The sequence below is a fragment of the Meles meles genome, chromosome 18, assembly GCF_922984935.1.
Source record: "Meles meles chromosome 18, mMelMel3.1 paternal haplotype, whole genome shotgun sequence".
Taxonomy (NCBI): Eukaryota; Metazoa; Chordata; class Mammalia; order Carnivora; family Mustelidae; genus Meles; species Meles meles.
The window spans coordinates 15,203,274-15,227,640 of record NC_060083.1 but is presented as its reverse complement, the minus strand read 5'-3'; the positions used below and the strand labels follow the sequence as shown (position 1 = coordinate 15,227,640).

General features: G+C 56.3%; 1 protein-coding gene across 1 annotated transcript in view; it reads left to right on the top strand.

The window, feature by feature from the left end:
- LOC123930003 (receptor-type tyrosine-protein phosphatase N2-like) overlaps positions 1-24,367 on the top strand; it is a 67,857-nt gene that overhangs the window by 16,999 nt on the left and 26,491 nt on the right. Inside the window, exons 6-9 of the mRNA XM_045986231.1 lie at positions 7,938-8,011; positions 14,029-14,106; positions 22,611-22,730; positions 23,652-23,818. Of these exons, the coding sequence (XP_045842187.1) occupies positions 7,938-8,011; positions 14,029-14,106; positions 22,611-22,730; positions 23,652-23,818 (439 nt within the window). The remainder of the gene's footprint in view (positions 1-7,937; positions 8,012-14,028; positions 14,107-22,610; positions 22,731-23,651; positions 23,819-24,367) is intronic.

The following is a 24,367-nucleotide window of genomic DNA, read 5'->3' as shown; positions in this document are numbered from 1 at the left end:
CTCACCGAGATGCCGCTGAGACACTTTGCTCTCAGTTCCATCCGCGGGTCCTTGGTCACCGCCAACAAGGGCTCAATTTCTGGTTCCACACTCACCCCTCCCCCGTCAGCTTTCTGACGTTTGCACGTTGGACAGACATGATTTATGCGTCTCCATCTATAACAACACATCTGATGGGGTCAGTACGGGCTCTGCCTTACCCAGGCCCCCCACGTGGACACACGTGTCTGAGCCAGGACATTCAGTGGACCGTGGAGAGCAAGGGCTTCACGTACAGCCCTTCTGGGTGGCCCCGGGGAAGTCAAGATGCTCACTCAGCACTTACATGTAGACACGGGGGTAGAAGCCACAGATGTGAACCCCGGGAGGCTCCAGTCCTTTGTCCCCGGTTGTCCGTAGAAGAGCCAGAGGTTAAGAAAGGAAAGCAGGTGGCCCCAGGCTGCCAGCAGCGAGACCGGACCAGGAGGGATTCCCATGTGGGCCAGCCCAGGAGCCCTGGCAAAGAAACGTCACCCGCAGCACAGCTTTCCTCCACATGTTTTATTGTAGAAGCTTGAAAACAGTCAAGTAGAAATGACCACTGGGCGGTGGCCTGCAAACCCACCGCCCAGCTGCCAGGCAGTCTTGTGCCGATTTTCCTCGACATGTATGTGCTTTACCCATTTTTTGGCTGAACTCTTTCAAAGTGAGCTTAGGCATTGTGACATCCATGTAAATACTTTAGACTGTGCCTCCTAAAAATAAGGATGTTCTGTTCTCCTATGTTCCTACAACCCTGTCACTATAGCTAGAAACCGAGCCTCTCGTTCTGGTCCATCATCAGCACCGCGGACCTCCCAGGCACCTGCGTACAACGTTGCATGACCACGATGTAATCAGGTGGAGCTTCCCTCCTGGGGGTCCTGTGAAAACAGCTCCTTATGTTTTCTGACGTGACCTGTCCCTAATGAAGCTGCTCTCCCACCGACCGCATTCCCATTCCAGCATCGCGAATGGATCAGCGAGGAGTCGGACTGTCCCGATGGGTCCGTGGGGAGCTTACCTGTTGTTTGCAGGCCTGCTTCCCCCCTTCCACGGCCCCGTCCCTTTCTGGTCTCGCAGCCAAGGCCCGGGGCCCAGGGGCGCCATGAGACTGAGAGTGGCCGTGCCAGTCTCCACATCTCCAAGTGGCCCCCGTGAACATGAGCTGCAAGCATGCTTCTGTGGCGTCCCTGCAGGACTCATAAATGCCTGAGCTCGATCGATCACCAGACTGGCAGCGAACGGCATCCGCCGACCATCCCTCAACCCCCTGTCTCTGCCCTTCCTGGTTTGGAAAGAGATGGTCCAGGCAGAGCTGTAATCGAATACCTTTTCTCCAAATCGCCTGTTAACATAGCTTCCTCTGCACCAGACAGAGACTTCGTACCTGGTGAGATCTTTAGGTCTAAACAAACGCAGCTGAAAAGGCGGTCAGTGATCATCCTCTCTGTTTTCCACCATCAACCCACAGAGGGCGTCAGCCTTCCCAGCACTTCTCCTATGAGGTCTGCACCCTTGTGTGACCCCTTCATTGGGTGGACAACAGCATGTGGCCTTCGAAATCCCACACGTCCTGCTGCTCTGGGCATCTGTCCCTTTGTTACATGGGATATTTGCAGCCATGGCCTCGGGGCCCCAATGCTGAGCGATCCTCTCTCTGGGGCTGGGCTCCCTTCTAGGATCTCTGGAACAAAGTTCTCTCCTCTGCCTACATGTTAACTGTCCATCCAGGGTTTTCTTTCTGGCAACCTGACACTTTAAGATGAGCTGTCCACGTTCCTCTCAAGGTTGCTATGAGTTCAGTAATATTTTCCTCATTAGAAGTCAGTGCGGGTGAGTAGCAACGCTCGTCTGTGGGCTCCCGGGACCTCGGGAAATCAGGATTCGAAGTTGCACTTTCCATCCCCAGGCCCACGCTTCCCTCCCTCTACTCCCCTCCCCTCCACTGCTTCCCTCCCTGTCTCCTCGTCCACATCAACCCCATTTCCATGGAGAGTGCTCGCATCGTCGCATAGGGAAAGGTCCAGAAGATGCCGGTGGACACCGGCCTTCCCTCAGCGGGAACGCTGACCTCGCCCGTGTGGCGCCCTCTGACCCAGGGGGAGGTGCTGGCCGCTGGGGCCCAGTCGCACGGACTGAGGAAGCCAGAAGCTGCTCCCACGTCCAATCATGGTCCTCCATCCCCAGGGCCACACCCCTTCTCCCATGGAAAGGGATAGTTTTGTGGGGTGTCTAGGAGTTGCTCCCCACCTCTGTTACATTAATCAGCAAGTTTTCTGCCGTGCTCTCTTCTGTTACTTTTCCAGAAGTATCCGAGTGTGCAAGGCCTGGGGGAATAATGTTGTCTCAGCAGCGCCAAGGGTCAGGGGACACTCTGTCCGCCTGGGTCCCCTTCAGATGTCAGGACTGTCCTCGAAGACGATGGCTTATGCCCACCGTCCACCCCCAAGGGGCTTTAGTCCCCCGTCAGCATGGGTGTAGGTGGGATTGTTTTCTGGGGGCAGCCTGTGCTCCCCACAAACCCAGCTCTGTTGTTTAATGTGTGTGACTGCCCAGCCCCGGGGCTGCGGGAGCCACACCCTCTGCCACCTGCACACCCTGCATTTCCTCATCCCAGCCTCGTGTGTGCTGTGGTTCCTCGCATGAGCAGAGGTGAAATCCATGGGCACTGACTGCAAGGCTCAGCAGAATCATGCGGATGGTGAGGCTGTGCTCACGTGGCGTCCGCTCTGGTCACTGGTGTGCGTGTGGCCCCGTTCCCACGAGATGCCGGCCACACTGCCTCCCTCGGCTCTGCCCTCCACATTGGACGTGGCGCCCTGCGAGTGTGCTCGGCAGCCATGGCCCCGACACCAGCGTGGGAAGAGCGCTCCTTCCACCTGCCGCGGCGGGCCGCCCGCACGTCCCAGCAGGGCCAGTGCCCGCTCCCCCACTCGGGCCGGGCTCCAGATGCAGCCCCTCGTCTGTCTGCCAAACGCTCTCGGAGAATCCGGATCCTCTCCCGCTGCTGGCACCCTTCCTGATGGTCTCGCTGCGAGAGACGGGGAAACTGCGTCAGGGAACGTGCGACAAGCCAGGCGAGGGGAAGGCCAGCTGGTTGTGCAGAAGCTGGAGCGGGATGGAGACCTGACTCCAGGTGTACAGCCCGGGGCACCCTAGACCACAGGCCATAGCAGCGACAGCAGCCAGCAGCTCTCGGCCCCGGGGCCGACGTCGGAGGCCCTGAGGGAGCACCGGCTCCAGGCTCTGCTCAGCGTCTCACACGTCGTCTTCCTTCCATGACCGCCTCTCTGTGTAAGGACACCAGACACTCCATGTGGGGCCCGAGGGCCCTGGGGTGGGGATGCCAGCAGACAAGGGTCACCCGGGTCAATTCTTGACCCCACAGAGGCTGGGTGGGCAGTGCCAGGCCCCAGACACCAGGAACCCCTGGGTCAGTTCCTGCTTGTGCTGTGCTCTGAACACATGCCGAACACAAAAGTGCCTTGTCCCCAGGGCTGTGCGGTGACGGGTGAGGCCCGTGCGCGGCTGTCCTGGCATGGTCCAGCCCTCGTCCTCCTCTGCACTGTCATTCCCCTGGAGAGCAAGCTGCCCATCCAATTTGGGGATTTCTTTCTGAGAGATCGGTGGCAATGTGGGTGGAACTCTTGAAGCCACGAGGCAGACCAGGCCGTTGTGGGACTCCGAGACCTCCCCTGGCTGCATCCGGAGCCGGAGGCCAACGAGAGGCTCTGTGTTGGGTGACGGGTAGGGTGACAGAACGGGTCGTGTTCCCTCACCAGCTCTGGATGCGGGAGGGCACCGTGACTGGGATCTCACCACCCAGACCCCCAAACGCAGCATTGTGTGCTGACCCGAGGGGCACTGAGCGGAACCCTGTGGCTTTCTCTTCTGGGAGGTTTAGAGATCTTTAGAGTTTGAGCTAAGGGTTTCAAACATGCTTACCCGAGAGCAGAGCACCCGCTTACTTACTGAGGAAGGTAAGGCCATGGGAAGAAGCTTGAGCCAGCCTTTCTGGAGGACTTATGCTTCAGAGCAGGCCTGTTTCCTGACCTCACTGTGGTCTTCCGCTTCCCAGGTCTGCAAAGAAGCTTGCTATCTGTGTAGCTACTCAGTCTTGAATCCAGTCTGCAGACATTTATAGCTTTGCTTAATGATGCCGAGTCCAAATCAACAAGGACATTGCCATGCAGAACTGGCCGGGATCGCTAGACCAGCTTTAGCGGCTGGGAGCTGGCGGCAGCAGAGAGCCGTAGGCTGTGTGTTCACAGTGCACCAGACTGTCCATGGCCCTGTGAAATCTGAGGAGAAACTGGCAGCCGCGGATGCCGCTGAGCTTCCCTGGGTAATGGGTCCCCGTAAAGACTCAGAGCCCCAACTCCACAGCACACGGCGCTGGGTGTCACCGGACACACTCCGCATTTCTGCCAGCCACACCACCGAAGTTAAGGTAAGAGCAGCCAGCAGGAGAGAAAGTCATGAACCAGTGGGAGGCCCCACGGCGACGTGGGCAGAGCGCTCAGTGAAGACTTCCCTCACGCGGTGCCGATGTCCAGCGTGACCTTGCACATGCCTCGTGTGAAGGCAGTCAGTGTCCAGTAACTCATCTGCTCCTGCTGTGAAGGTCATCGACCACATGTATCAGCTCACTTGGCACAAATGGCATAACAGGATCCTAAAGAAACAGGACCCTGGTGCCACAGGACAGATTAGAAGGAAGCCTCCACACACCATCCTTGAACAGCTCCTGTGGACATGTTCTAGACAACAGTGAGAGCAGAACGTGCCCACTTGCGGTTCGGCCACAGCCCTCCAGATGTACCTTGGGCTGTCTTCACGTGCTTTTTGTCCCACTCATAATCAAGAAGAACTTCTAGAACTTGTTTCTTCTGTTGGAATTTATGAAAATAAGTTGAACCTAAAATGGAGACACAGACCCCCTTCTATCTCTAGCGCCGCATTCCCGGAAGATGAAAGGTGTGTGTGTGTGTGTGTGTGTGTGTGTGTGTGTGTGTGTGTGTGACTACCCTTGAGCAGAGAGCACTGAAGCACTTGAGCAAGGAGTTGAGAAAAGGAACGTGGGCGCCTGGGTGGCTCTGTGGGTTAAGCCGCTGCCTTCGGCTCAGGTCATGATCTCAGGGTCCTGGGATCGAGTCCCTCATTGGGCTCTCTGCTCAGCAGTGAGCCTGTTTCCCTCTCTCTCTCTCTCTGCCTGCCTCTCTGTCCACTTGTGATCTCTTTCTGTCAAATAAATAAATAAAACCTTTAAAAAAAAAAAGAAAAAAGAGAAGGAACGTGCCCTACATGTGTAGATAACAAGTTGATACCAAGATAACAAGTTTCCTCTTGGTAGGTGTCTTTCTCCTCCTCTCCCTGACAGAGCTCACTATTGTGGACCCCGTGAAAGAAAACAGCTCCGTCTTAGGGCTTAATACAGACAGGAGGACTCTGAGTTCCCATTTCCTGGCTCCTGAGCGAGGTCTGGGAGAACCGAGAGAACACATGGCCTTCTCAGCCGAAGGGCAACCCCCCAGGTGGCTATGCATCCTCGCTCCGTGGTTGGGGCCCCCATATCTACTTCCGGGGCAGGGGTGTGTGTTCACATGGGCCGTGCTCAGTCAGGGGAGCACTGGCGATGGTGAGGACCATGTGGTCATGAGCTCTGCCCTGCCTCAACTCCAGCGTGCTCAAGCGATCTCGGGGGACCCTGCGATCCTGCCAGGCCACACAAAGACTAGAGGCAGCCAGACTCTGCTTGATGGCAGCTTGACATCCTAACACTCACTGGCCCCCACATCAGCCATTTTAAAAAGATGAGCAGGAAAAAGCGAGCCCCAAGAGCCACAAGCGAGCCACAAGAGCCACTTTGATGAGATTTGCCCAACCCATCAAAGTCCCCCCGGGCCATCCCGGCAACAGCAGTGTCCCTCTGCTGGACTCCGACCCTTCTGGGGCAGCTCCAGCTGCTCCAGAGGAAGGTTTAGATGGCCCGATTTTATTTTTAAAGACGTTATTAACTTATTTGAGACAGAGTCAGTGATGGAAAAAGAGATTATGAGGGGAGGGAGGAGCAGAAGCAGCCCGACGAACTTGATCCAGGGACCCCAGGATCATGACCTGGGCCGAAGGCAAATGCTCAACCTATGAGTCACCCAGCGCCCCAACATGAAAAATAAAACCAGATCACCATTAACCGTGAAATGAGTGTGTTGCTGCCAAAGTCAGGTGTGTGATGGGAGGCAGCGGAACTCTGAGGCATTCGAAGTCCTCATCCCAGACTCAACGGCAGCTTGGAAAGCATAGCCTGGAGGAAGCAAGCGCAGCTGAAACAGCGCTTCACGGGGCCGCACGGAGCACAGCCCGTCCTCCTCGCTGGGCTCGGGCTCTCCAAACAGCCTGTCTCCTCAGCTGTCCGAATGGAGAGCTCTGAGTGCCAAGCGCAATGCCAGGCTGCATGTTTATGTCACCGAGACTCCCACTTTGTGCAGCGTGAACGTGCTGACCAGAAACTCCAGCCGGGCTGGGATGCCCTGGGCCGGTTGCTCACCAGACAGAGCAGTGCCAGCCGACGTGAAGGGTGCCCAGTGGCCCCCAGGCCTGCGTCTGTCCGGCTGAGTGACGTCTGGGGCTGTCTGAGGCCAGAAATCAGGGGGTGCTGTTCTTCCTCCCTAGACACCTCCCGTCCCTTCGCCTGTGACCCTGCTCTTTGTAAAAGGTTCTCGGACCGACGGGAGGGATCCCCACTGCAGCAATCAACGGCTCCGGAGGCTGGCTGTGGCAAGCGTATTTCCAACGTGGCAGGGCCCCGGGAGGCTCTCTGGAACCCTTTGGAAGCAGCCAAAAGTGCTGCTTTTTTATTCCAGAATCCTGTGTAGGCTGCAGCGGGAGACCCAGGGTGTCCTGCAGAAACTGTGCCCGCGTCTGAGCAACACAGCACGGTCTCTAGCCGGACGTGTGCATGAGGCACCACACTGCGGACCGCGGCTTGCCGAACCTCGTGGGCGTAGTGTAACCGGGGCCGGGCTCAGTCTGCTCACCATGCAACAGGCCAGTAAGCCGAGAGGTAGGGTGGTGAGGGAAGGAAAGCGACTTCATTCAGAAACCCAACAGACCAAGATGACAGCCTTTCATCCTAAAGAACCAAATGGCCTTGCACAAACGCAGGCTTCTTTAATGCTGGGACAAGGGGATGCCAACCAGTGCAGCCACTCTGCAAAACCATGTGGAGGTTCCTCAAAAAGTTAAAAATAGGGGCGCCTGGGTGGCTCAGTGGGTTAAAGCCTCTGCCTTCAGCTCAGGTCATGATCTCAGGGTCCTGGGATTGAGCCCTGCATCGGGCTCTCTACTCAGGAGGGAGTCTGCTTCCCCCCGCCCCCGACTGCCTCTCTGCCTACTTGTGATATCTCTGTCAAATAAATAAATAAAATCTTTTTAAAAAAAATAAAATAAAATAATTAAAAAAAAAAAAAAGCTGTCATCTCCAGAACAGAACGGTGTCCAGACCACAAAATTGTGTGCAGAGAACAGTTGCCTGATACCTGGGTATTCACATAGAAACATGTCTACTGTGGGTGGCCACATGTGTCCACTGGCTGAAGGGAGATCCCAGAGAAAATCCTGCAGTGGAACACCTGACCCTAGTGTCGGACTCTAAGAAAAACCCAAGAATACCTCATTTCTGCTGGATGAAACCCAGTGTCCCTTGCCACACTCCCCGCTTCTCCACCCTGAGGCTGAAGGGGTATGAATGGAGGATGGGGGGGATGTGACTCATAGTGGCCTCCACAGAGCCCCAAGGAGGGACACCAGCATGGCAGCTGGCAGCCTCGAAGGGCATTCGGCTCCTGCTGTCCCCTCGTGTGGCCCCTGGGGACACCGGCCTCTGTGCTCATCTAACTTCCTGCCTTTGCTTGCAGACGATCACTCCAGGATCCTGCTGAAATCTGAGAACAGCCACAGCAACTTGGACTATATCAACGCCAGCCCCATCGTGAGTACCTTCCTGGGCCCCCCTGCCTGTCCTCAGTCGTGAGCCCCCGTTGTGTCAGCCAGGCAACTAGTCAACTAGGTGATTAGTCTTGACCGGGTGACCTGTCTCAACTGGTGACTAGGGAACTAGGTAGTTTCAGCCAGGCACTGGGCTCAACCAAATGACTCGTGAACCAGGTAATTAGTATTTGACAGGCAACTAGACTCCACCTGGCAGTTAATCCTAACCAGGTGAGTCCTCTCAACCAGCCGGCCTGGGCTGAGTCCTCCCCAGGCAAGAGCAGTCCTGGGTACCCTGGATTGGGGGCCCAGCAAGAGCGGCCGCTGGTTTTCTGATGGGAACCTATGGCTTTCAGGAAAATCTGGGGCGTTCCTCCTTTCTAGACCCACTTGTTCACTGTGTGTTCAGGGGGAGCAGAAACGGGCCCCAGCCCTCCCCTCATGGAAAAGTTGGCGGCACCGAGGCAGACGTGCACAGGCTGGTCCCTGCAGCTGTTTCCAGGTGCACCTCCCCTAAGACAAGCAGTGAGCGGTGCGCGGGGCGGTGCGTCCCGAGGCCAGGTGTCCTGCGAACAGAACCCCTGGGGACCCCCGTGACCCAGGGCACCCCAGCTCCCAGAGGATCCCCTGCAGCCCACGCCAGCATGAGCCCCACGGGAGAGCGGCGGGAAGGGAGGTTGGGGCAGCCAGAGGGTGATGGTCAGAGACCAGCCTGCACGGTGCTCAGCCTGGCTTCTCAAGGTGAAGTCCGAGTGATCATAAGTGGGAGGCCGGGGAAACATGCCTCCGTGGTGTGAGTATTAGGCAGCATGGCTTATCGTGGGGATTGGGAGCGAGCAGGGATTTCCAGGGGACAGTTGGTGTGTCCCCTCCCTGTCCCTCCCCCCATAAATTGCAGCGTCAAAGCTGGTCACCAGGGAGGCGTCAGGACTTCTCAGTGAAGCCTCAGATTGCATTCCAGGGAGCAGTGCACATAGCGTCCCAGCTCGGGGGGCTTGCCGGTGACCTGCAGGTGGCTGAGGGAGGCGGTAAGCTCGTCTGTGTTTGGGACACACCCCGCAGCATCCTGACAAAAACTTGCATTCCGGGGAGCAGTGCACATAGCGTCCCAGCTCGGGGGGCTTGCTGGTGACCTGTGGGTGGCTGAGGGAGGCGGTGAGCTCGTCTGTGTTCGGGACACACCCCGCAGCGTCCTGACAAAAACTTGCATTCCGGCAGCAGCAGGCTTTCCTTGAGGACGTTCGCCCTCTGATTTCAGAACATTCTAGTAGCTACTGGTTGCAGGTGTCTCCGGGGCGCCCGGCGTATAAGCATACTCCTAGGAGCCCAGGGTGCCATGGGTCTGAGCCCGTCCCGTGGCCCTCATGGTGCACAGCAGGGGCACAGGGTAGCGTCTTCACCGCGAGAAAGCAGGTTATGGGCTGGTCTGCTGTTCCGTCTATACCCGAGCCCAGACCTCGGCTCCTGCGGTTGCTGGTAAGGAGTGACTGTTTCCCCCAGTGCAGGGAGACCACAAGGACTGGCCCCACCCGTGTCTTCAAGGTTCTCATCCTGAGCCAGTCTCTCAAAAAATGCCGCACTGGGCTCAGTAGTTTCTGTCAATGCTGATTCAGAACCAAGCCAAAGCCTCATGGGTGTGCAGCCTCTCCTGTGGGTGGAGCGGGGTTTCTGGGAGGGAGGCCGTGGTGAGGGCCTGGACGTGGTCCCCCATGGCAAGCCACGGTGCCGGCAGCGCAGAACTTCCTGGAGCGCCATGTCCCCCTGCTGGACTCCTCGTCCTGGGCATAAACCATGTGACTGGGCCAGGAAGAGGACTGAGCTGTTACTTTCAAGCTAAATGGTGAGCGTTCAGAGTTGGGGTGCATCCAGCCTCCCCCAACTGCCCCGCCTATTTGACAGGTTCCAATGGCCCACTGTCCCACTGTCTGGTGATCCCCAGTTGAAGAGAAGTGTCAATGCAGAAGCTGTGTTCTCCTTGGACACGGCTGGTGCTCCCACGGGGCCCAAGCTGCTCCCACACCCCTCACCTCCATTGCAGGAAACAAGGGACTACACCCCCGACCCTGACCCCATGGGGCCATGGCACGGGTTGTGAGGCGATGCCAGGAGAAAGAGGGGATTTAAGCCATATTTTATGTTTCCCCTTCATTTCACACCAGAATTCTTTTTCCTCATTTGGGTCGTAAGAATGAACCGTGGTACCTTTCTGAAATGACTGAGGGACGGTGACAATGAGCTTCCCAGCTGCACTTGAACGGAAAGCTCAGTTGCAGCCCAAGAAGACCCTGGCTGTGCGGAATGAAACTATGACGATTACATCCGTCATGTTTGTCCTTAGTCCTCACTGAATCCCGGGGAAGTCATTCACGCGCCAGCCACGTGCAGTCTTGGCTTTGAGAGCAGGGGTTGTGGAAGTAAATGGGAATTCCGTGCTCCTGCCCAGCGCATGTGGGGGGCATATGGTGGGGGGCGCGTGGGGGGGTGCATGTGGGGGTGCCGGCTCTTCCCGAAGATGCGGACTGAGGCAGGTCATTAACACGCCTGCCATGCCGTGTGCTCGAAACGCCACATACATCGTGACCAGGGATGGGTCTGAAAGTCCCCCCGACTCGAAAATAAACTTATTCTTCCTTCCGCTGTGTACGGAGGGAGAAAAAGTTGTTGAACGTTTTAATCCAGAACACATTTAACTAATGTGAGGGGCGTACCTGGACCCCTCAGGAAAGGGTGACCGGTGTGGTGTCGTGAATATCATAGAAACAGGCCAAATATGGGAGCCGACTCTCTGGTTCTCAGAAAACACTTACACGCAAGCACCTCTGTGTGTATGTTATCTTTTGTAATTTACTTGAATCCCAACTCAGAAGAAAAAAGTATGAAAACAGCTTCGGCTCCTAAATCAGCCTCTCTCACATCAACTACAGAAGCGACCGTTTCTCAGTGAATTCCCCTACAAAGACTGGGTGTCTAGAAAATTGACTTGAAAACTCTGGCTTCATCCTCACTTGTTTTGAAGAAAATGGTCTGTGAAGTGTGCTCTAAAGTTTAGAAAAAACAGATGCAGGGGCAGTCAGATAGGAATAGAGAAGGAAGACGTGCGTGTTTACTCTCTGAGAGCCCGGAGTGAGAGGCCTGGCCCCGCACTGCTCCCTGGGTTGTGGTCAAGATGAGGGTCGTGCTGGACAGAGCTGGCTGACCCCGCAGGACACAGCAGCGGGCAGCCCGCCGGCTTCTCCCCCGAGCTCTTAATGGCTTTGGGACATGGGTCCCTGGACTTGGCATGCTGGATGATTGAGGTTAAAAGTCTGTTTTGTTCGTACTATTGAGGACACTGTTGCCAAGTTTGTAACGCAGGTTAGAGTTTCTGAAAGCCACTTGCACCCCTTTACTAACTGGCATTGCACAGCCTAGAGCAGTTGGCTGGGACTGCATTGCAGGGCCTGTGCATTCAGAAATTCATGGGAACACACCTCTCCGTACCCTGCCAGGAGCATGGACAGTGGAATCAACAGTCTGTGAGAGCAAAATGGTGGTGTGAGTCATACTTGGGAACCGGCACCCCATGGCCCACGCCTGCTATGCAGTCACTGGGCGTAAGTCCTGTTTGATTTTGGGGGCCCTGCAGTCCACGGGGAAGGCCACCTGAGGGCGTGGTGTGAACTGCACGGGCTTTGACTGATAGCCTCAAGGTTACTGGCAACACACGCCCACGGCGCGCACAGGGGAGTCCGCACCATATGCACGTGGCTTCCCAGAGCCGATGGGCCACGGGGTCATGTGTGCAGCCTCCCCTCCACCCGCCCCACCTCACGGACCCTGACCGCGGGGCCCAGACACAGCTGCTGATTTCCTCCCCCGTCCCAGAGCGGACATGTGTGAACATACGTGCGCACGAGTGAAGTGCTCTCTGCCAAGAACAGGGGAGCTCCTCCTGCCTTGGAAATCTTAAATATAAGCTTCTGTTCACTTAGTCAAGTATTTGTTTTATTCTCTTTGGGTTAAAGATTGCACAAACCCATGAGAAGTCCTTCTGTTGCCCGATACTTGCTGCACATACAAAGCACTTCTGTCCAGATTAGTTTCTGTTCAACAGAATGTACGCAGAATGAAATAATCCTAATTGTCTGTGAATTATTGTTAAACGGTTGCATGACACATTCCGCCACTCTGTGATCGTTATGCTGTCTACTGTCTGCCAAGTGGCAGCCGCGTGGCCGTGGCCGAGGGCCTGGGAGACCGGTGGGCCTTGTCCACGCCCTCCCCTGCCATGGCGGACCACGGACACCAACCTCAGTGAGTCGCCTTGTTTACCCTCCTGAAGCCCTCCTCAGGTTTTGACTGTTAATCAGAGATTTCTCAGTTTGAAAGCAACTAAGGTGCTAGTTTGAACACACTGATGATTTTTAAATGTGGTGCTCTCTAAATTGCTTTGGGCGAAAACCCACATTTGAAAAGGAGGTGGGGTTTTACTTCTCACGCAAAATTGTTTGCTGGAAAGAGACAGGGTTTTTGTACATAGCTGTTGCCTCCAACAAATGCGTGTTCTGAAAACGAGGCCCAGTCTTAATCGGGACCCACAGACCAGAGGCAGAAAAAGCATTTTCCTGCCCCACCCCCGCTGGCGTCCCACAGCTGTTCTGTGGGACTGACCTGCATCCGATCTTCCAGGAGCCTCGTAATTACAAGGTGGGCCCCGCACCCGTTTGTGCTGACGGCTGTCATCTCTGCGAGGACGCCCCAGATGCAGAGACAGCGCCTCCCGCGGCAACTTCAACCCCAGCGCTGGGCCGGGTCTCACCATGGCTGTGGGGTAGACAGCCGACACCCCCGTGGGCTGCCACACAACCATGTGTGTTGAAAACGCCTCCTTTTTTCATTGTATTGGGAAATGTCTTCTTAACAGGTATCTTTAAACACAGAGGATTTTAAATCTCTCCTCAAACCTTGGTATCAGGAGAGTATATTTTAGCTCCAGATGGGAGAAAATCAGGGATGGACAGGGGAGCGGAAGCCTGGCGCCGAGGTGAGGCTTCAGCTCAAGGCCCAGTCCACCCCCCATGGTGCCGTCCATCCAGGGTGCACAGTGGGCCGGGAAGACCCGGGAGGGAAGGGGCTGTCCATTCGATGACCCTCAGATTGCATTTCCCCCACTTTCCTTTTCCAGGCTTTGTTCCTTGGGTCACTTTCTCCCTGCATTCTCCTGCTTAGACGTCTTTGAATTAAATGTCATAACAAAGGTATTTTAAACCAGACTCCCTCTGTCTCGACCAGCAGGCTGTGCTTGGATAGACCACCCAGCCAGAACGCCCACCGCGGCGTCTTCTGCTGTTTGTCTGTCTTCAGCCCCGTGCCTGGCTCTGTAGGACTGGAATGGGAAACGAGCAGCCAGAAGGCTGGGCTCATCTCCAGGGGAGGTCTTGCACCCCACGCTCACAGACCCCCAGCCTGATCAGGGTGCCGGCACCCCTTTCTGGGTAATGGGGACCAGCATCCGTGTGAGAAGAGCTAACTTTTCGTGGGAGGCAGGATGCACTCCTCCATTCATTCTTCTGGGACCCTGAAGGGGGTCTCATGGGTCTGACCCCCGGCTTCACCTCTCCCAATTCCTACCCCTGCAATTCCTACAGGGGCGTGTTGGCCACACCCCTGCACGTGGCCTGGGGTACGGGTGCGGGCAGCTTACATGGCAGGTGGCCGGGGCCAAGGCTCCTGGCTGAGGTGGGGGCCATGCATGCTGGTCCGTGGCTGGGCTGGTCTAGAACACCCGCATCCCTGCACACACCGCCACGTGGGCGCCCCACCTGTCTTCGCCCAGGGCCACGGGGCTCTGCTGAGGTCCAAGCATTGTCGCAATCAGAAGGGACAGCAAGGAAGCCCGGCCTGCTCTTCTCACTCTGCGACCCCAGGACCAGCATCTGGCCCGGGACATGCCACCTTCACCTCCTTAGCCGTGTTCTCTTTCCTGGTTGTTTTCTAGGTTTTTGGCTCATCTTTGTTCCTCTAATCTTGTCTCTGCAGATGGATCACCACCTTGGGAATCCTGCCTACATTGCCACCCAGGGACCGCTGCCTGCCACCGTGGCCAACTTCTGGCAGGTGAGTCTGCAGGGAGTCAGAACTCTTCTGACGACGAGACCTTGACAGACGGGCCGCGAGTAATGGCTTGGACCTGATTCAGTAAATGTAAACTTGTTTCTAGGCGGCACTCATCAATGTTACTTGATTTATGCGGGTCCTTTAATGGTTTCTATTATTAATCTTCTGTTTTTCAAAACTCGAGAGATTGAATACTTTAAAGATCCTTACTTTTCTACACACTTTAGAATTTTATTTCATGAAATAGTAGGAAATGGAATTAATAAGTGTTTAAATTACTGCATTCTGTCCAAATGTGTCCTTGTCCATGGTTCTCTTCTCTGAAGGTAAACAGTGGTGTCAGATTATAGCTCCTCTTCTTTGTAGACCCTCTTTCACTCATTTAAGGGCCAGGCTAGTCTGTTCCATCCAGCAGAGTCCTGAACACCCAGACGGAGGCTCAGCCGCTGAGAGCCAGCATGAGCACAGGCCCCAGAGAGCAGACAGGAGAGCGAGGGGCCTCCCCTTTTTCCCCCACGTCCTGCTCCAGCTTCTGCCATGCCACAGAGCTAAGGGGGAAGGGGCTTTGCAAGGTGGCACGGTCAAACCAACTCCCCTGTGCATCAAGCACGCTGCTGTCCCCAGCCCTGGTGGGGGCATCCAGCCGCCCAGCCGAACCCGTGGAGGACAGAGGTGAGAGGGCGAGCAGACAGAGTGCCTGGGAGGATGGCAAGCCCCCACCCCGGCAGCATGGCCATGCGCTCAGATGGGGTTACCTCGGACCCCAGCTGGTGAAGCTGGCGTCCAAAGTGGCAGTTCTAAGAGTAAAGGCCTCCTTGGGCTGACAGGTTCCATGCTTCTGTTCCCCAGAGTCTCTTGTTCTGCTCCCCAGTGTGCTGTGGGCCCTCTGCAGCCTCCCCACCTGCAGCAGGGCACGTGCCCAGCGTGGGGGGCTCTGGAGAACTTGGAGGAGGGTCCCGCATGCACCCCTGCCTTCTCAGTGTGTTGATCCTGGGTGCCATAGCTTACCACAGACGTCACCTGGAACCAAGATCAGAGCATGTCCATGCAGCCCCGGGCTCTGCCTCGCAGCCTTTATGCTGCTGAAGAAAATAAACCAACGGAGCCTCAGGGTTCTGTTGTCCAAACCTGTAACTGCGGTGCAGAGCCACTAAACTCACGTTAGGATGGTGGGAGGACCAGTGGGTCCCGAGCCACGAGACGCTGACGTTCTCCCACGTCACACCCAGAGAGGCCATGTGGCATGCGTGGGGTGCCTCCCTGCTTGGAGCTCAGCACCCATGGGCCACCTGGTCCTGGGACACCAGCTCCAGAGGGACCTTCGTGCAGAGGCTCAGCTGAGACTCATGGGAGCCCACAGATTATGGCTCTGCTCATAGAACATCACTGATGTGCCGCTGCCATCCCATTCCAGCTGCCTCCCCGGCTTCTGATGCTCAGGAGGAGGGACAGAGAACATTCCAAGTTGTGCGCCGGGAGGAGGGAGTCCTCAACCTTGACCCATCATCCGATTCTAACAACGGTTAGGTGCCGGCAATTGCTTCCCACATGCGAGGCTTCTGGAAGGCACAAGGACATTTCCCAGCGGTAACAGCTGGTCACATCCACAGCCACTTACCGTGGACCAGGTCCCGTCCAGAGGGTTGTGTGTGTGTTAAAACAATCTTTGCTGTCGGAAGACGAAGAGGCCTCCGCTTTGCCCAGGTCACATGAGCGTGAGCGCTGGGATGTTTTTCTTGCCCCGTGTTCCAGATGGAGGTAATTGTCAGAGTGACCCACGTCATGTCACCAGGGCCTGCAGGGCGTGGGTCACTCTCCAAAGTGTCTGGAGGTCTGACATTCAGGAACAGAAGAAGCCATCATAAATGAAGCAACGTGAGAAACATGACCATGGGCGGGATCGCAGCCTTAGTCATGCTGCTCAGAACATGCCAGTGTCCATCTGAATGGTAGCAGGTGTCCCAGGACAAGAAGACTCTGCAGGTGACCAGCTCACACTCCAGGATTATTGCACACAACAGCACACCGAAGCCGCTGAGAAGTCTATCATAAAGAAACTGGTTCGACTCCAGACACCCTGAGGCTAGATGCCATGGTCTCGAGGAAGGTGGGGGCACGGCTTCTCCAAGGCTGCCGTGACTTAACAAAGTAGCGCATACAAGCCCTGACACCAGGTGTGGGCAGGACTGGTTCCAACCGGAGCCTCTGTGGGGGGACCTGCTCGTGTCTCTGTCTCCCGCTTCTGGAGTAGCAAGCATGGCTGGGGTTCTGGCCATGGACACATTGCACCCCCCTGCCTCCATCCACGGGGTGACCCCCCACAGGATATCTGTGTTTCTGCCTCAAATTCTGCTCCTCTTCCAAGGTCGCTGGTCATTAGACTAAGGGTCCATTCTGGCCAGTGTACATCGTGCTGAACACACCTGCAGAGGCCTTATTTCCAAAGAAGGTCATGTCCGCAGGTTCCAGGTGTGTGTGACCTATGGGGGACACTATTCCGTGCATTACTAAGAGAAGAGCACTGGCTGAGACCAAACACTTTGCTGCTGAGACAGACACGTGGCCACTGCGGGAATCCAGAGAGAGGCTGCTGGGCGGTGGGGGCAGGGGAGGTCGTCAGCGAGGGGGCCCAAGCCAGGCCCAGCATGTCCAGAATGTGCAAGTCCCCAGGACTGCTCAGTTAACTTGCAGGGAGTAGCGGACAGTCCCACAGCCTGTGACAGCCCACAGACACCGGGAAGCTTGGGCGTTGATGAGCCATGTGGGGAGGGGAACGTCGGGACTGGAGGGCAGAGGAGAAGGAGGAGGCGGGAGAAGCCAGCCATCTGTTGGTTCGAGCGCTGAGGCAGGAACACACGTCCTGATCCGGGAGGGTGTCCGCCACTGTGTGGTGTGGCCTGCGTGGTTCCTTTGAGAGAAAGACACGCACACATATGCACGGGCGGCTCTGGAGTCCAAGGGAGTGGAAGGAAAGGAGCAGGAAGAGAGGGAAAACCCACTGCGGACTCACTATGTGCCCGACCCTGGGCGGCGCTGCGGGCAACCACCTTCGCCAACGCCCCTGATGACCGAGGGTGAACCTGAGTTCCCAGGGCCCCCGTAGGAGGGCTGCAGGGAGTCCAATCCAGGGAGACAGGAAGCAGAGGGTGGGCGCCAGGGGAGTGGGATGGAGCTGGTATTTAACGGGGACAGTTTGCGTTCAGGAAGACGGAACGTTCTGGGATGAGTGGTGGCAACGAGTACTTAACGCTGCTTAAGTCTGCTTGTAAAAACGACAGAGAAGGTGCATCCTAGGTTTATTTGACTGCAGTGGGAGAAGATCGTGGTCCCTGTTCTACCAGAAGGCTGGAGCCCGGGGCCCCTAACGACTTCACCGAGTCCGCACAGCCAGCTGGAGGCTGGGCACAATGCAGACCCAGATCTCCAGAACTCAGGCTTTTTGCTGCCCATACTCGGCAGGGAAGACGGCGTCATGCTGGGGGAGGCGCTGCTCCCAGGCGCGTCCCCTCCCGGAAACACAAGGCAGGCAGCCTCCCCGCAGAGACGGTGGGCGTTCTCATAGTTAACACATTGCTGCCAACGAAGGTGCTGCGTCACTGGCTCTCGAGGCCCAGAGCATGTCAGAGCTGCAGGCAGTGAGCTCTGGCCCCCCAAGGCATCCTGGAGCCCGGAGCCCGTGGGCTGAGCTCCATGCCAGACATCTCCAGAGGAGCGTGAGGACAGCTTTCACCCAGAAGAGACATCTCTGTGGGACGGGGATGTGGGCAGCCGGGGCAGCAGGAGGAGGGGGCCATCCTGGGGGACTTGGCCAGTTGCCATTCTTGCCACGGGTACCCCCTCTTCCCATGGCCACAGTGTAGCTCCCAGCAGACCTGCACACACTCTCTCTCTCCCCACCCAGGCCCGAGGGAATCCTGATCTGAGGAGGCAGGTGACTGTCCTCCCTCCTCTCGTATTATAGGGGAAGCTGCCCAAACCAGGTCCTTTCCACAGTGGCCGCGTTGATGCGTCACCACCGGAAAGTCAGGCCACCCCGTTCACCGAGCTCAGATACGAGAGGACGACTTGCAGATGGGAGTGGTAGAGCAGGGCACCGGCAGCCTCCCGGCCCAGGACCTGCGACATTCTCCACAGGTTGCAGACTGGTTGTCATCCCCGTTCACCATGGGGCGGCTCAGCCAAGAGGACACCGGCCCATCCCGCCAAACAGATGAGCTCTTTCAGGTGGAACCAGCAGCCAGCAAGTGGGGATGGGGCCCAGAGTCTGCAGCCCAGGTCAGAGGGCCACCCCATAGAGGGGGTCCCGCTGGTGCACGGTGGACACAAACACAGACACGGTTAGCAACGTGTCACCGAGAAGAAAGCCCTCCCTTTGAGTCCTGTCCCCCACTTTCCAAAGGTCCTCCATTATGAAGCCTTCACCGGGGGCACGCTCTCTTTCCCAAGAGGGATGGGCTGGGTTTAAATAGAGGTTTATATTTATCGCAGTTCTTGCCATGATCCCATGGGAGAGCCCAAGAAGGCAAAGGTTCCCTGTCCTGAGCACTTTCCGCTGGGGGTTGTGGGGAGGAGGTGAGAAGGGGACCCGGGAGGAAGAGTCAAACAAAGCCCAAGCGAGCAGCATGCATACGGCAGGTCCCCAGGGCCCAGACATGGCCAGGGACCGAGTCCATGCATCTGTCCTGCCCTGGAGGCCCTGGGCCTGTGCCTGGTGGAGAGCAGAGGGAGGGAGGAGGCTGGTGCCTGGGCAGTCCACTCCGGCCACACACGGCCCTGTCAGAGGCATCACCGTCAAAGCCTGCAGGAGCGGAGCCAGTGTCCAGAGAAGCCCCAGCCTGGTCCCCAGGGCCAGCCCCAGCCTCCCCCAGATCCAGGGTCCCCGTGGCCTCCTCGTCCCTCTTCCTCAGGGGACCACATCACACCAGGGCTCAGGTCAGAAGTCGGACTCCTAGCCGTCCTCAGAGGCCCCACCTGAGAGTCTGAGCTTGTCCCCAAAGCCCCATCGCTGTGTGATGCTCCTGATGCATTGTCATTGGTCTTCCCCCTGGACACCCTCTAGGTCATGTGTGAAGGGGTCTCCTGCTTCTGGGGCAGCGAGGAGTTGTGGAAGCGGACATTGGCTCCAGAGCCCCGTTAGCTTAGGGACTGGCTGGTTTTCAAGCACATTGTTGGGTTAAATTAAAAGAAATACAGGAACTGAGGAGAGTTCATTTCTTGGGAAAACCCCTTCAGTCCCATGCCAGGGACATGCCAGGATGTTTTACCGCAGATAAATCGTCTCACCGGACTCCCTACACACAAGTTCATCACCTCCCCTCAACGTAGGGCTTGAAACCCCTGATCTGCCAAGCACTTGCGACTCTGCATAGGGAACGCACAGCGGAGAGCCCTGAGTCCTCTCATCAGCCTTCGCATTTGGGCGGGCCTCGGTGAAAGACAGATATCCTGAGTGTCGTCTTCTCTCCTTTAAAAAAAAAAAAGAGATTTATTTATTTGAGAGAGAACAAGATAGCATGAACGGGAAAGAAGCGGAGGGAGAGCGAGAAGCAGGCTCCCCATGGAGCAGAGAGCCCTATGGACACAGGGCTCCATCCCAGGAACCTGAGATCACGACTGAGCCGAAGGCAGACGCTTCATCAACAGAGTCCCCCAGGCACCCCCAGAGCCACCTGAGTTCCTTTTTCAGCTGGTATTCCAGATCACAGCTGCAAACATCCTGGCTGTTCTGCTTTTAAGTGTGTTCCTGGTTCCCTGTCCCCTCCCTCTGTCCCCTCCCTCACCTACCTCCACCCTGCTTTTCTCCCTCCTCCAGGGAGCGTTCTAGATGTCCAAACACTGTGATGAGAACCTGTAGGGACTGCACAGGACTGGATGACGCAGACGTGGCAGGAAGCGTGTGCCCTGGCTCTGGGAACACCTGCGTGACCAGGGTTCGCGTCCAGCAGCCTCCAGCTAAGTGAGCCGTGCTATCTTCCGTAGAGAATGTGTACCCCGTTCCAGGGACACGACAAGGATTTCTTACTGAGATGCCTTCTTTACGCCTGGTAGGAGGGAATTTCAGAGGTCAAGACTGCCGTGTACAGCCTGTGGGATGGCGGCCATATGACCGGCTGGGGCGCAGGATGTCGGCACCGAACATCACACCGCCAGCGTGGACGGTGTCTTTATCGCTGAGGGAGGCCCATGCGGATGTGCTTGTGCGCCAAATAGCAGGTTGGGTGGGTGTGTTCTGAGCTGTGCGCGGAAGACACGACAGAGGTTTCCCCGCCTGTCCTCAAAGTGGCTTGATGCAGAGCCCGTGACCACAGGAAGCCTGCTGCAGTGCTCAGACCTGGCGTTCGGGGAGGCCGAGGGTGGGTTGGGGGTCTCGACTGCAGAAAGTGTCCCAGACTCTTGTTTTTCCCTTGTGGATGTGTTTCAGACCACGGTAGAGCCAACAGACACCAGTGAGCCCTTAAGGACGAAAACGCAAGTGTTACTAAACCTTATTAACTGACTCCTAAAATGTGAGTCAACTTCATCTTGGCCAGACTTCAGATATCTCTGTTCAAGCTGTAAAAGTAAGTCCAGCACAGAAATGAGCTGCACGGTTAGGCCCGTGGGGGCTACAGCGCCCACGAGAAGAGCTGTCTGCCTCATGTGCCCATGGCTCCAACACCCGTGCACATGGTTCCCATGCTAAGAAAATGAAAAACAAAAAAGCCTTTCTGGCATTGAGCAGGTCCCGGGAAACCTCCTTCCAGGCCTGCCTTTGACAGGATTTTCTTTATTTCCTTTTACAGAAATATTCAAGGGGTCTCTTCTAAACACACATGTTGTTTTTAGCCAAGCACTCACTAGAACCAGGCATGGTCCTGGCTGCCGGGGAGAGTGGAAATTGTGCCCAGACCAGCCTCTGGTCTTCTCAGAGATGCTGGGCCAGTGGGAGAAAGGCATGAGTACAGAACAAGGATAACAAAGGTAGAAAGGGACACATCACAAGAGATCTAAGTACAGAGAGCAGTTTTATGCCTTGAGGGAGCGGGTGCCTGGCAGAGAACGTGACCTGGGCTCCCTGCGATTTTGGATGGGTCAGCTTTCCTTTCATCAGGTCTCTGTGGGGCTTTCAAAGAGTTTGGTTTGCTGAATAGTTAGTTTTCAAGATGGACTTTGAATGAAGAGACATGGCGGTTTCTTTCCATCTGCTTTAACTAGGCTCGTCTGTGCCCCTGGAACTGCAGGCATGCTCAACTGCTGCATCATCCCGGAGAAGAAGCCTGGGGCGGGCTCCTAGGGACTGGCAGCCAGTGGTGGCACAGGACATTGGGACTGCTCCCAACTCTGCAGTGCACGATTGCCGAAGAAGAGGCCAGCAGGGACCAGATACACCAGAGGCTGCCATGGTCACTGCCTTGGTGCGTGAAGCCATGCCATGGAGGCGTCCCAGGTCTTAGCAGTGGCCCTGGGGCATCCGAGCAGAGGCTCTCCAGCAAGCGGGACCCAGTTCCTCCGAGCACGGCCCCGTTTATACTCAAGAATCATCCCTGAAGGCTCGTGTTCCATCGACGTTGGTGGCCTCATCTGGATCCAGGGTCAGAAGCAGCTGTTTCCCATTTGGGAAATGTCACCAGATGGAGGGAGCTGCGGGCAGGAGGGCAGACCCCCGAAATGCAGTTGCTTGTAAATATTTCTGTGAAGTCCCCGTAACCCACCACAGGCAAAGCATGCTCGTCCGGGCTCTGCAATTCACCAGGCTGACACGCTCCCCGGCACCGCCTCTGCGTGGCCCACAGAACCAGCGGTCTCAGTCTCAGTGACGACACTACAGGGTTAACACGCAGGCCCACAGCCACCAGACTGGGAGCTGGAGAGGAAGCCCTGTGGAGGGCCCAGTGTCTGCCCTCCACCATGTTTGGATGTGTGTCCATCCATTCGCTGTGGCTCGTAACGTGGCTACTGTGAATTGTGTTCGTGGCCCAGTGTGGCCATATTCCGTGGAGGTAAATGAAACCCCAGCCATGGCTCTCTGTAAGCAGAGTCTGCTTCCCATAGGACGGCAGCTTCACACAGCAAAAACGGTTTTCTCGTCATGCAGAAAAATGACAACGACCAAAAAACAGTCGTGCCATCCAGTTTCCATCTGCACTGCATGTGGGAGCAGACGTGCCCCCAGTGGCACTGCTGGGGACAGTGTCAGAGGCCACGCTGCCTGTCCGTACCGTGTGGTAGAAGGTTCCCTCCAAAGGTCCAAAGCTGGGAGGCCAGACGGCTGAACGTGGGTCTCGAGACATTTTAAAAGGTGTGGAATGAGCCACTTGTGGTGTGTTTTTCATATTTTATGGAGCGTGGAAGCTACGGGGTGTATTCAGGGGCAGGAAGCCAGCCACAGAGGAGGCGTGGCCAAAGAGAGGGCAGTGCTCGAGCATGAGCCCCCATGGCCCATGTCAAGGAGCGCAGGGATTGCATGCGTCACGCAGGACCCAGTAGTCACGAGGTGGCCGTGGCCTGTCTCTGTCTCTGTCTGCATGGTGTGGGAGAGCAGCTGCGTGGTCATCGTGATGCTGACGCCCCTCTCGGAGAATGGCGTCCGGCAGTGCTACCATTCCTGGCCCGACAAAGACTCCAACCTCTACCACGTCTACCAGGTACTCCCGCAGAGGACAGGAGCAGGTGGGCAAGCAGGCGTCCCCAGGGTCCCACAGTCCATGGACCCCCAGACCCTCCAAACAGCCGTGCTATGGCGCCCCAGGCTCTGGCATAAATTCTAAAGCTTTAGGGTTCCAAATCCAGACAGAAGGAACCAAAAAACATTTATGTCCCAAGGAGGCCCATGGAGCCAGGCCCCGAGCAATAGACGCTCCTGGGCCTGTTGTAGGAAGAGCCTGCCTGTACGGTGGCCTCCTGTGGCGTTCAAGGCTGTGGAAGCACAGATTCGAGCCTCCTTCCCTTGCCGGACACTCTGTCCACTTCAACGATGAACTGTGCCGACTTGGGCAGCTCAACATGAACCCGCATGAGCGCATGAGCACATTATGTTTAATGTTCTGCATTAAACATCAGTCAGAATGCAGATTCCCGTGGGGGTAGGGGTGTGAAGACCAGCCCTAGCTCAGAGTCCTGGCTTTTAGGCCACTGAGCATGCCCTTGACCCCGAGAAGCGCCCAGCCCCGCTGTCTGCATAAACCCCTTGGTCTCCTCTCCACCTCGAGGTGATAACCACCTGCAGTGAGATTTAAGGTACAGTGGAACCCACTGGTGTTTCTGTTCCAAAGCATAGTTTTTTTGCAGGTTTAGATGGCTTAGAGATACAAAGGATGAAAGCTAGAATCACTTTGGATTGTAACATAATTTTCTAACAATTTGGCTAATGGACCTGGGTGATATTAAGAACCCACAGTTATCGTTTGCATAAACGCAGTTAAAACTGAGAAGGTAGGAGGGGCCGTCCAGCCACTGCTGACCCATGTGTGGTCCGGGTAATGTTCGCCCTTCGCTGCTCAGAATGCCATGGTGCTCAGACAATGCTTTACCTTCCCAATGCCCCCCCTCCCCGTCCTACTGTACAGGTGAATCTTGTCTCCAAGCACAGCTGGTGTGAGGATTTCCTCATCAGGAGCTTCTACCTGAAGATCCTTCAAAGCAAGGAGATGCGCACAATGACCCAGTTCCACTTCCTGAGCTGGAATGACCAGGGAGTGCCTTCCTCCGTGAGGTCCCTCCTGGATTTCTGCAGGTATGACAAACAGCCCTGCAAGCAGGGTAACATGATTGGAGTGCAGGCGTGAGAGGAGGGAGCGCGGTCCAACACCAGGTTTCCTGTGTCTAAGGGGTCATTTGCTGTACAACGCACCATCTGTCTGCACTTATAGATCATAAACATACAGTCGACCCCTGAACAGCACGGGCTTGGGGCACCAGCCCCCTGACATCGTGGAAAATACACGTTTAACTTTTGGCTCCCCCAAAACATAACTATAATAAGCCTCTGTTGACTAGAAGCCTCACCAGTGGCACAAGAAGCCAGTCGGCACATCCTGGTTGCTGGGTGTACTGGGCCCTGCGGTCCTGCAGTACAGTACGCCGGAGGAAAGAAACCATCATGAAGAAAATCACAAGGAAAAGAAAATACATTTTCAGTGCTGACCTGTATTTATCGAGGGAAAAAAAAAAATTCGGGTGTGAGCGGACCAGCACAGCTCAGAGCCGCGCTGTTCCAGGGTCAGCGATATCTTCCGTATGACACAAAGGAGGGGGAGGGGAAGGGGTTTCGATGATGGTACAT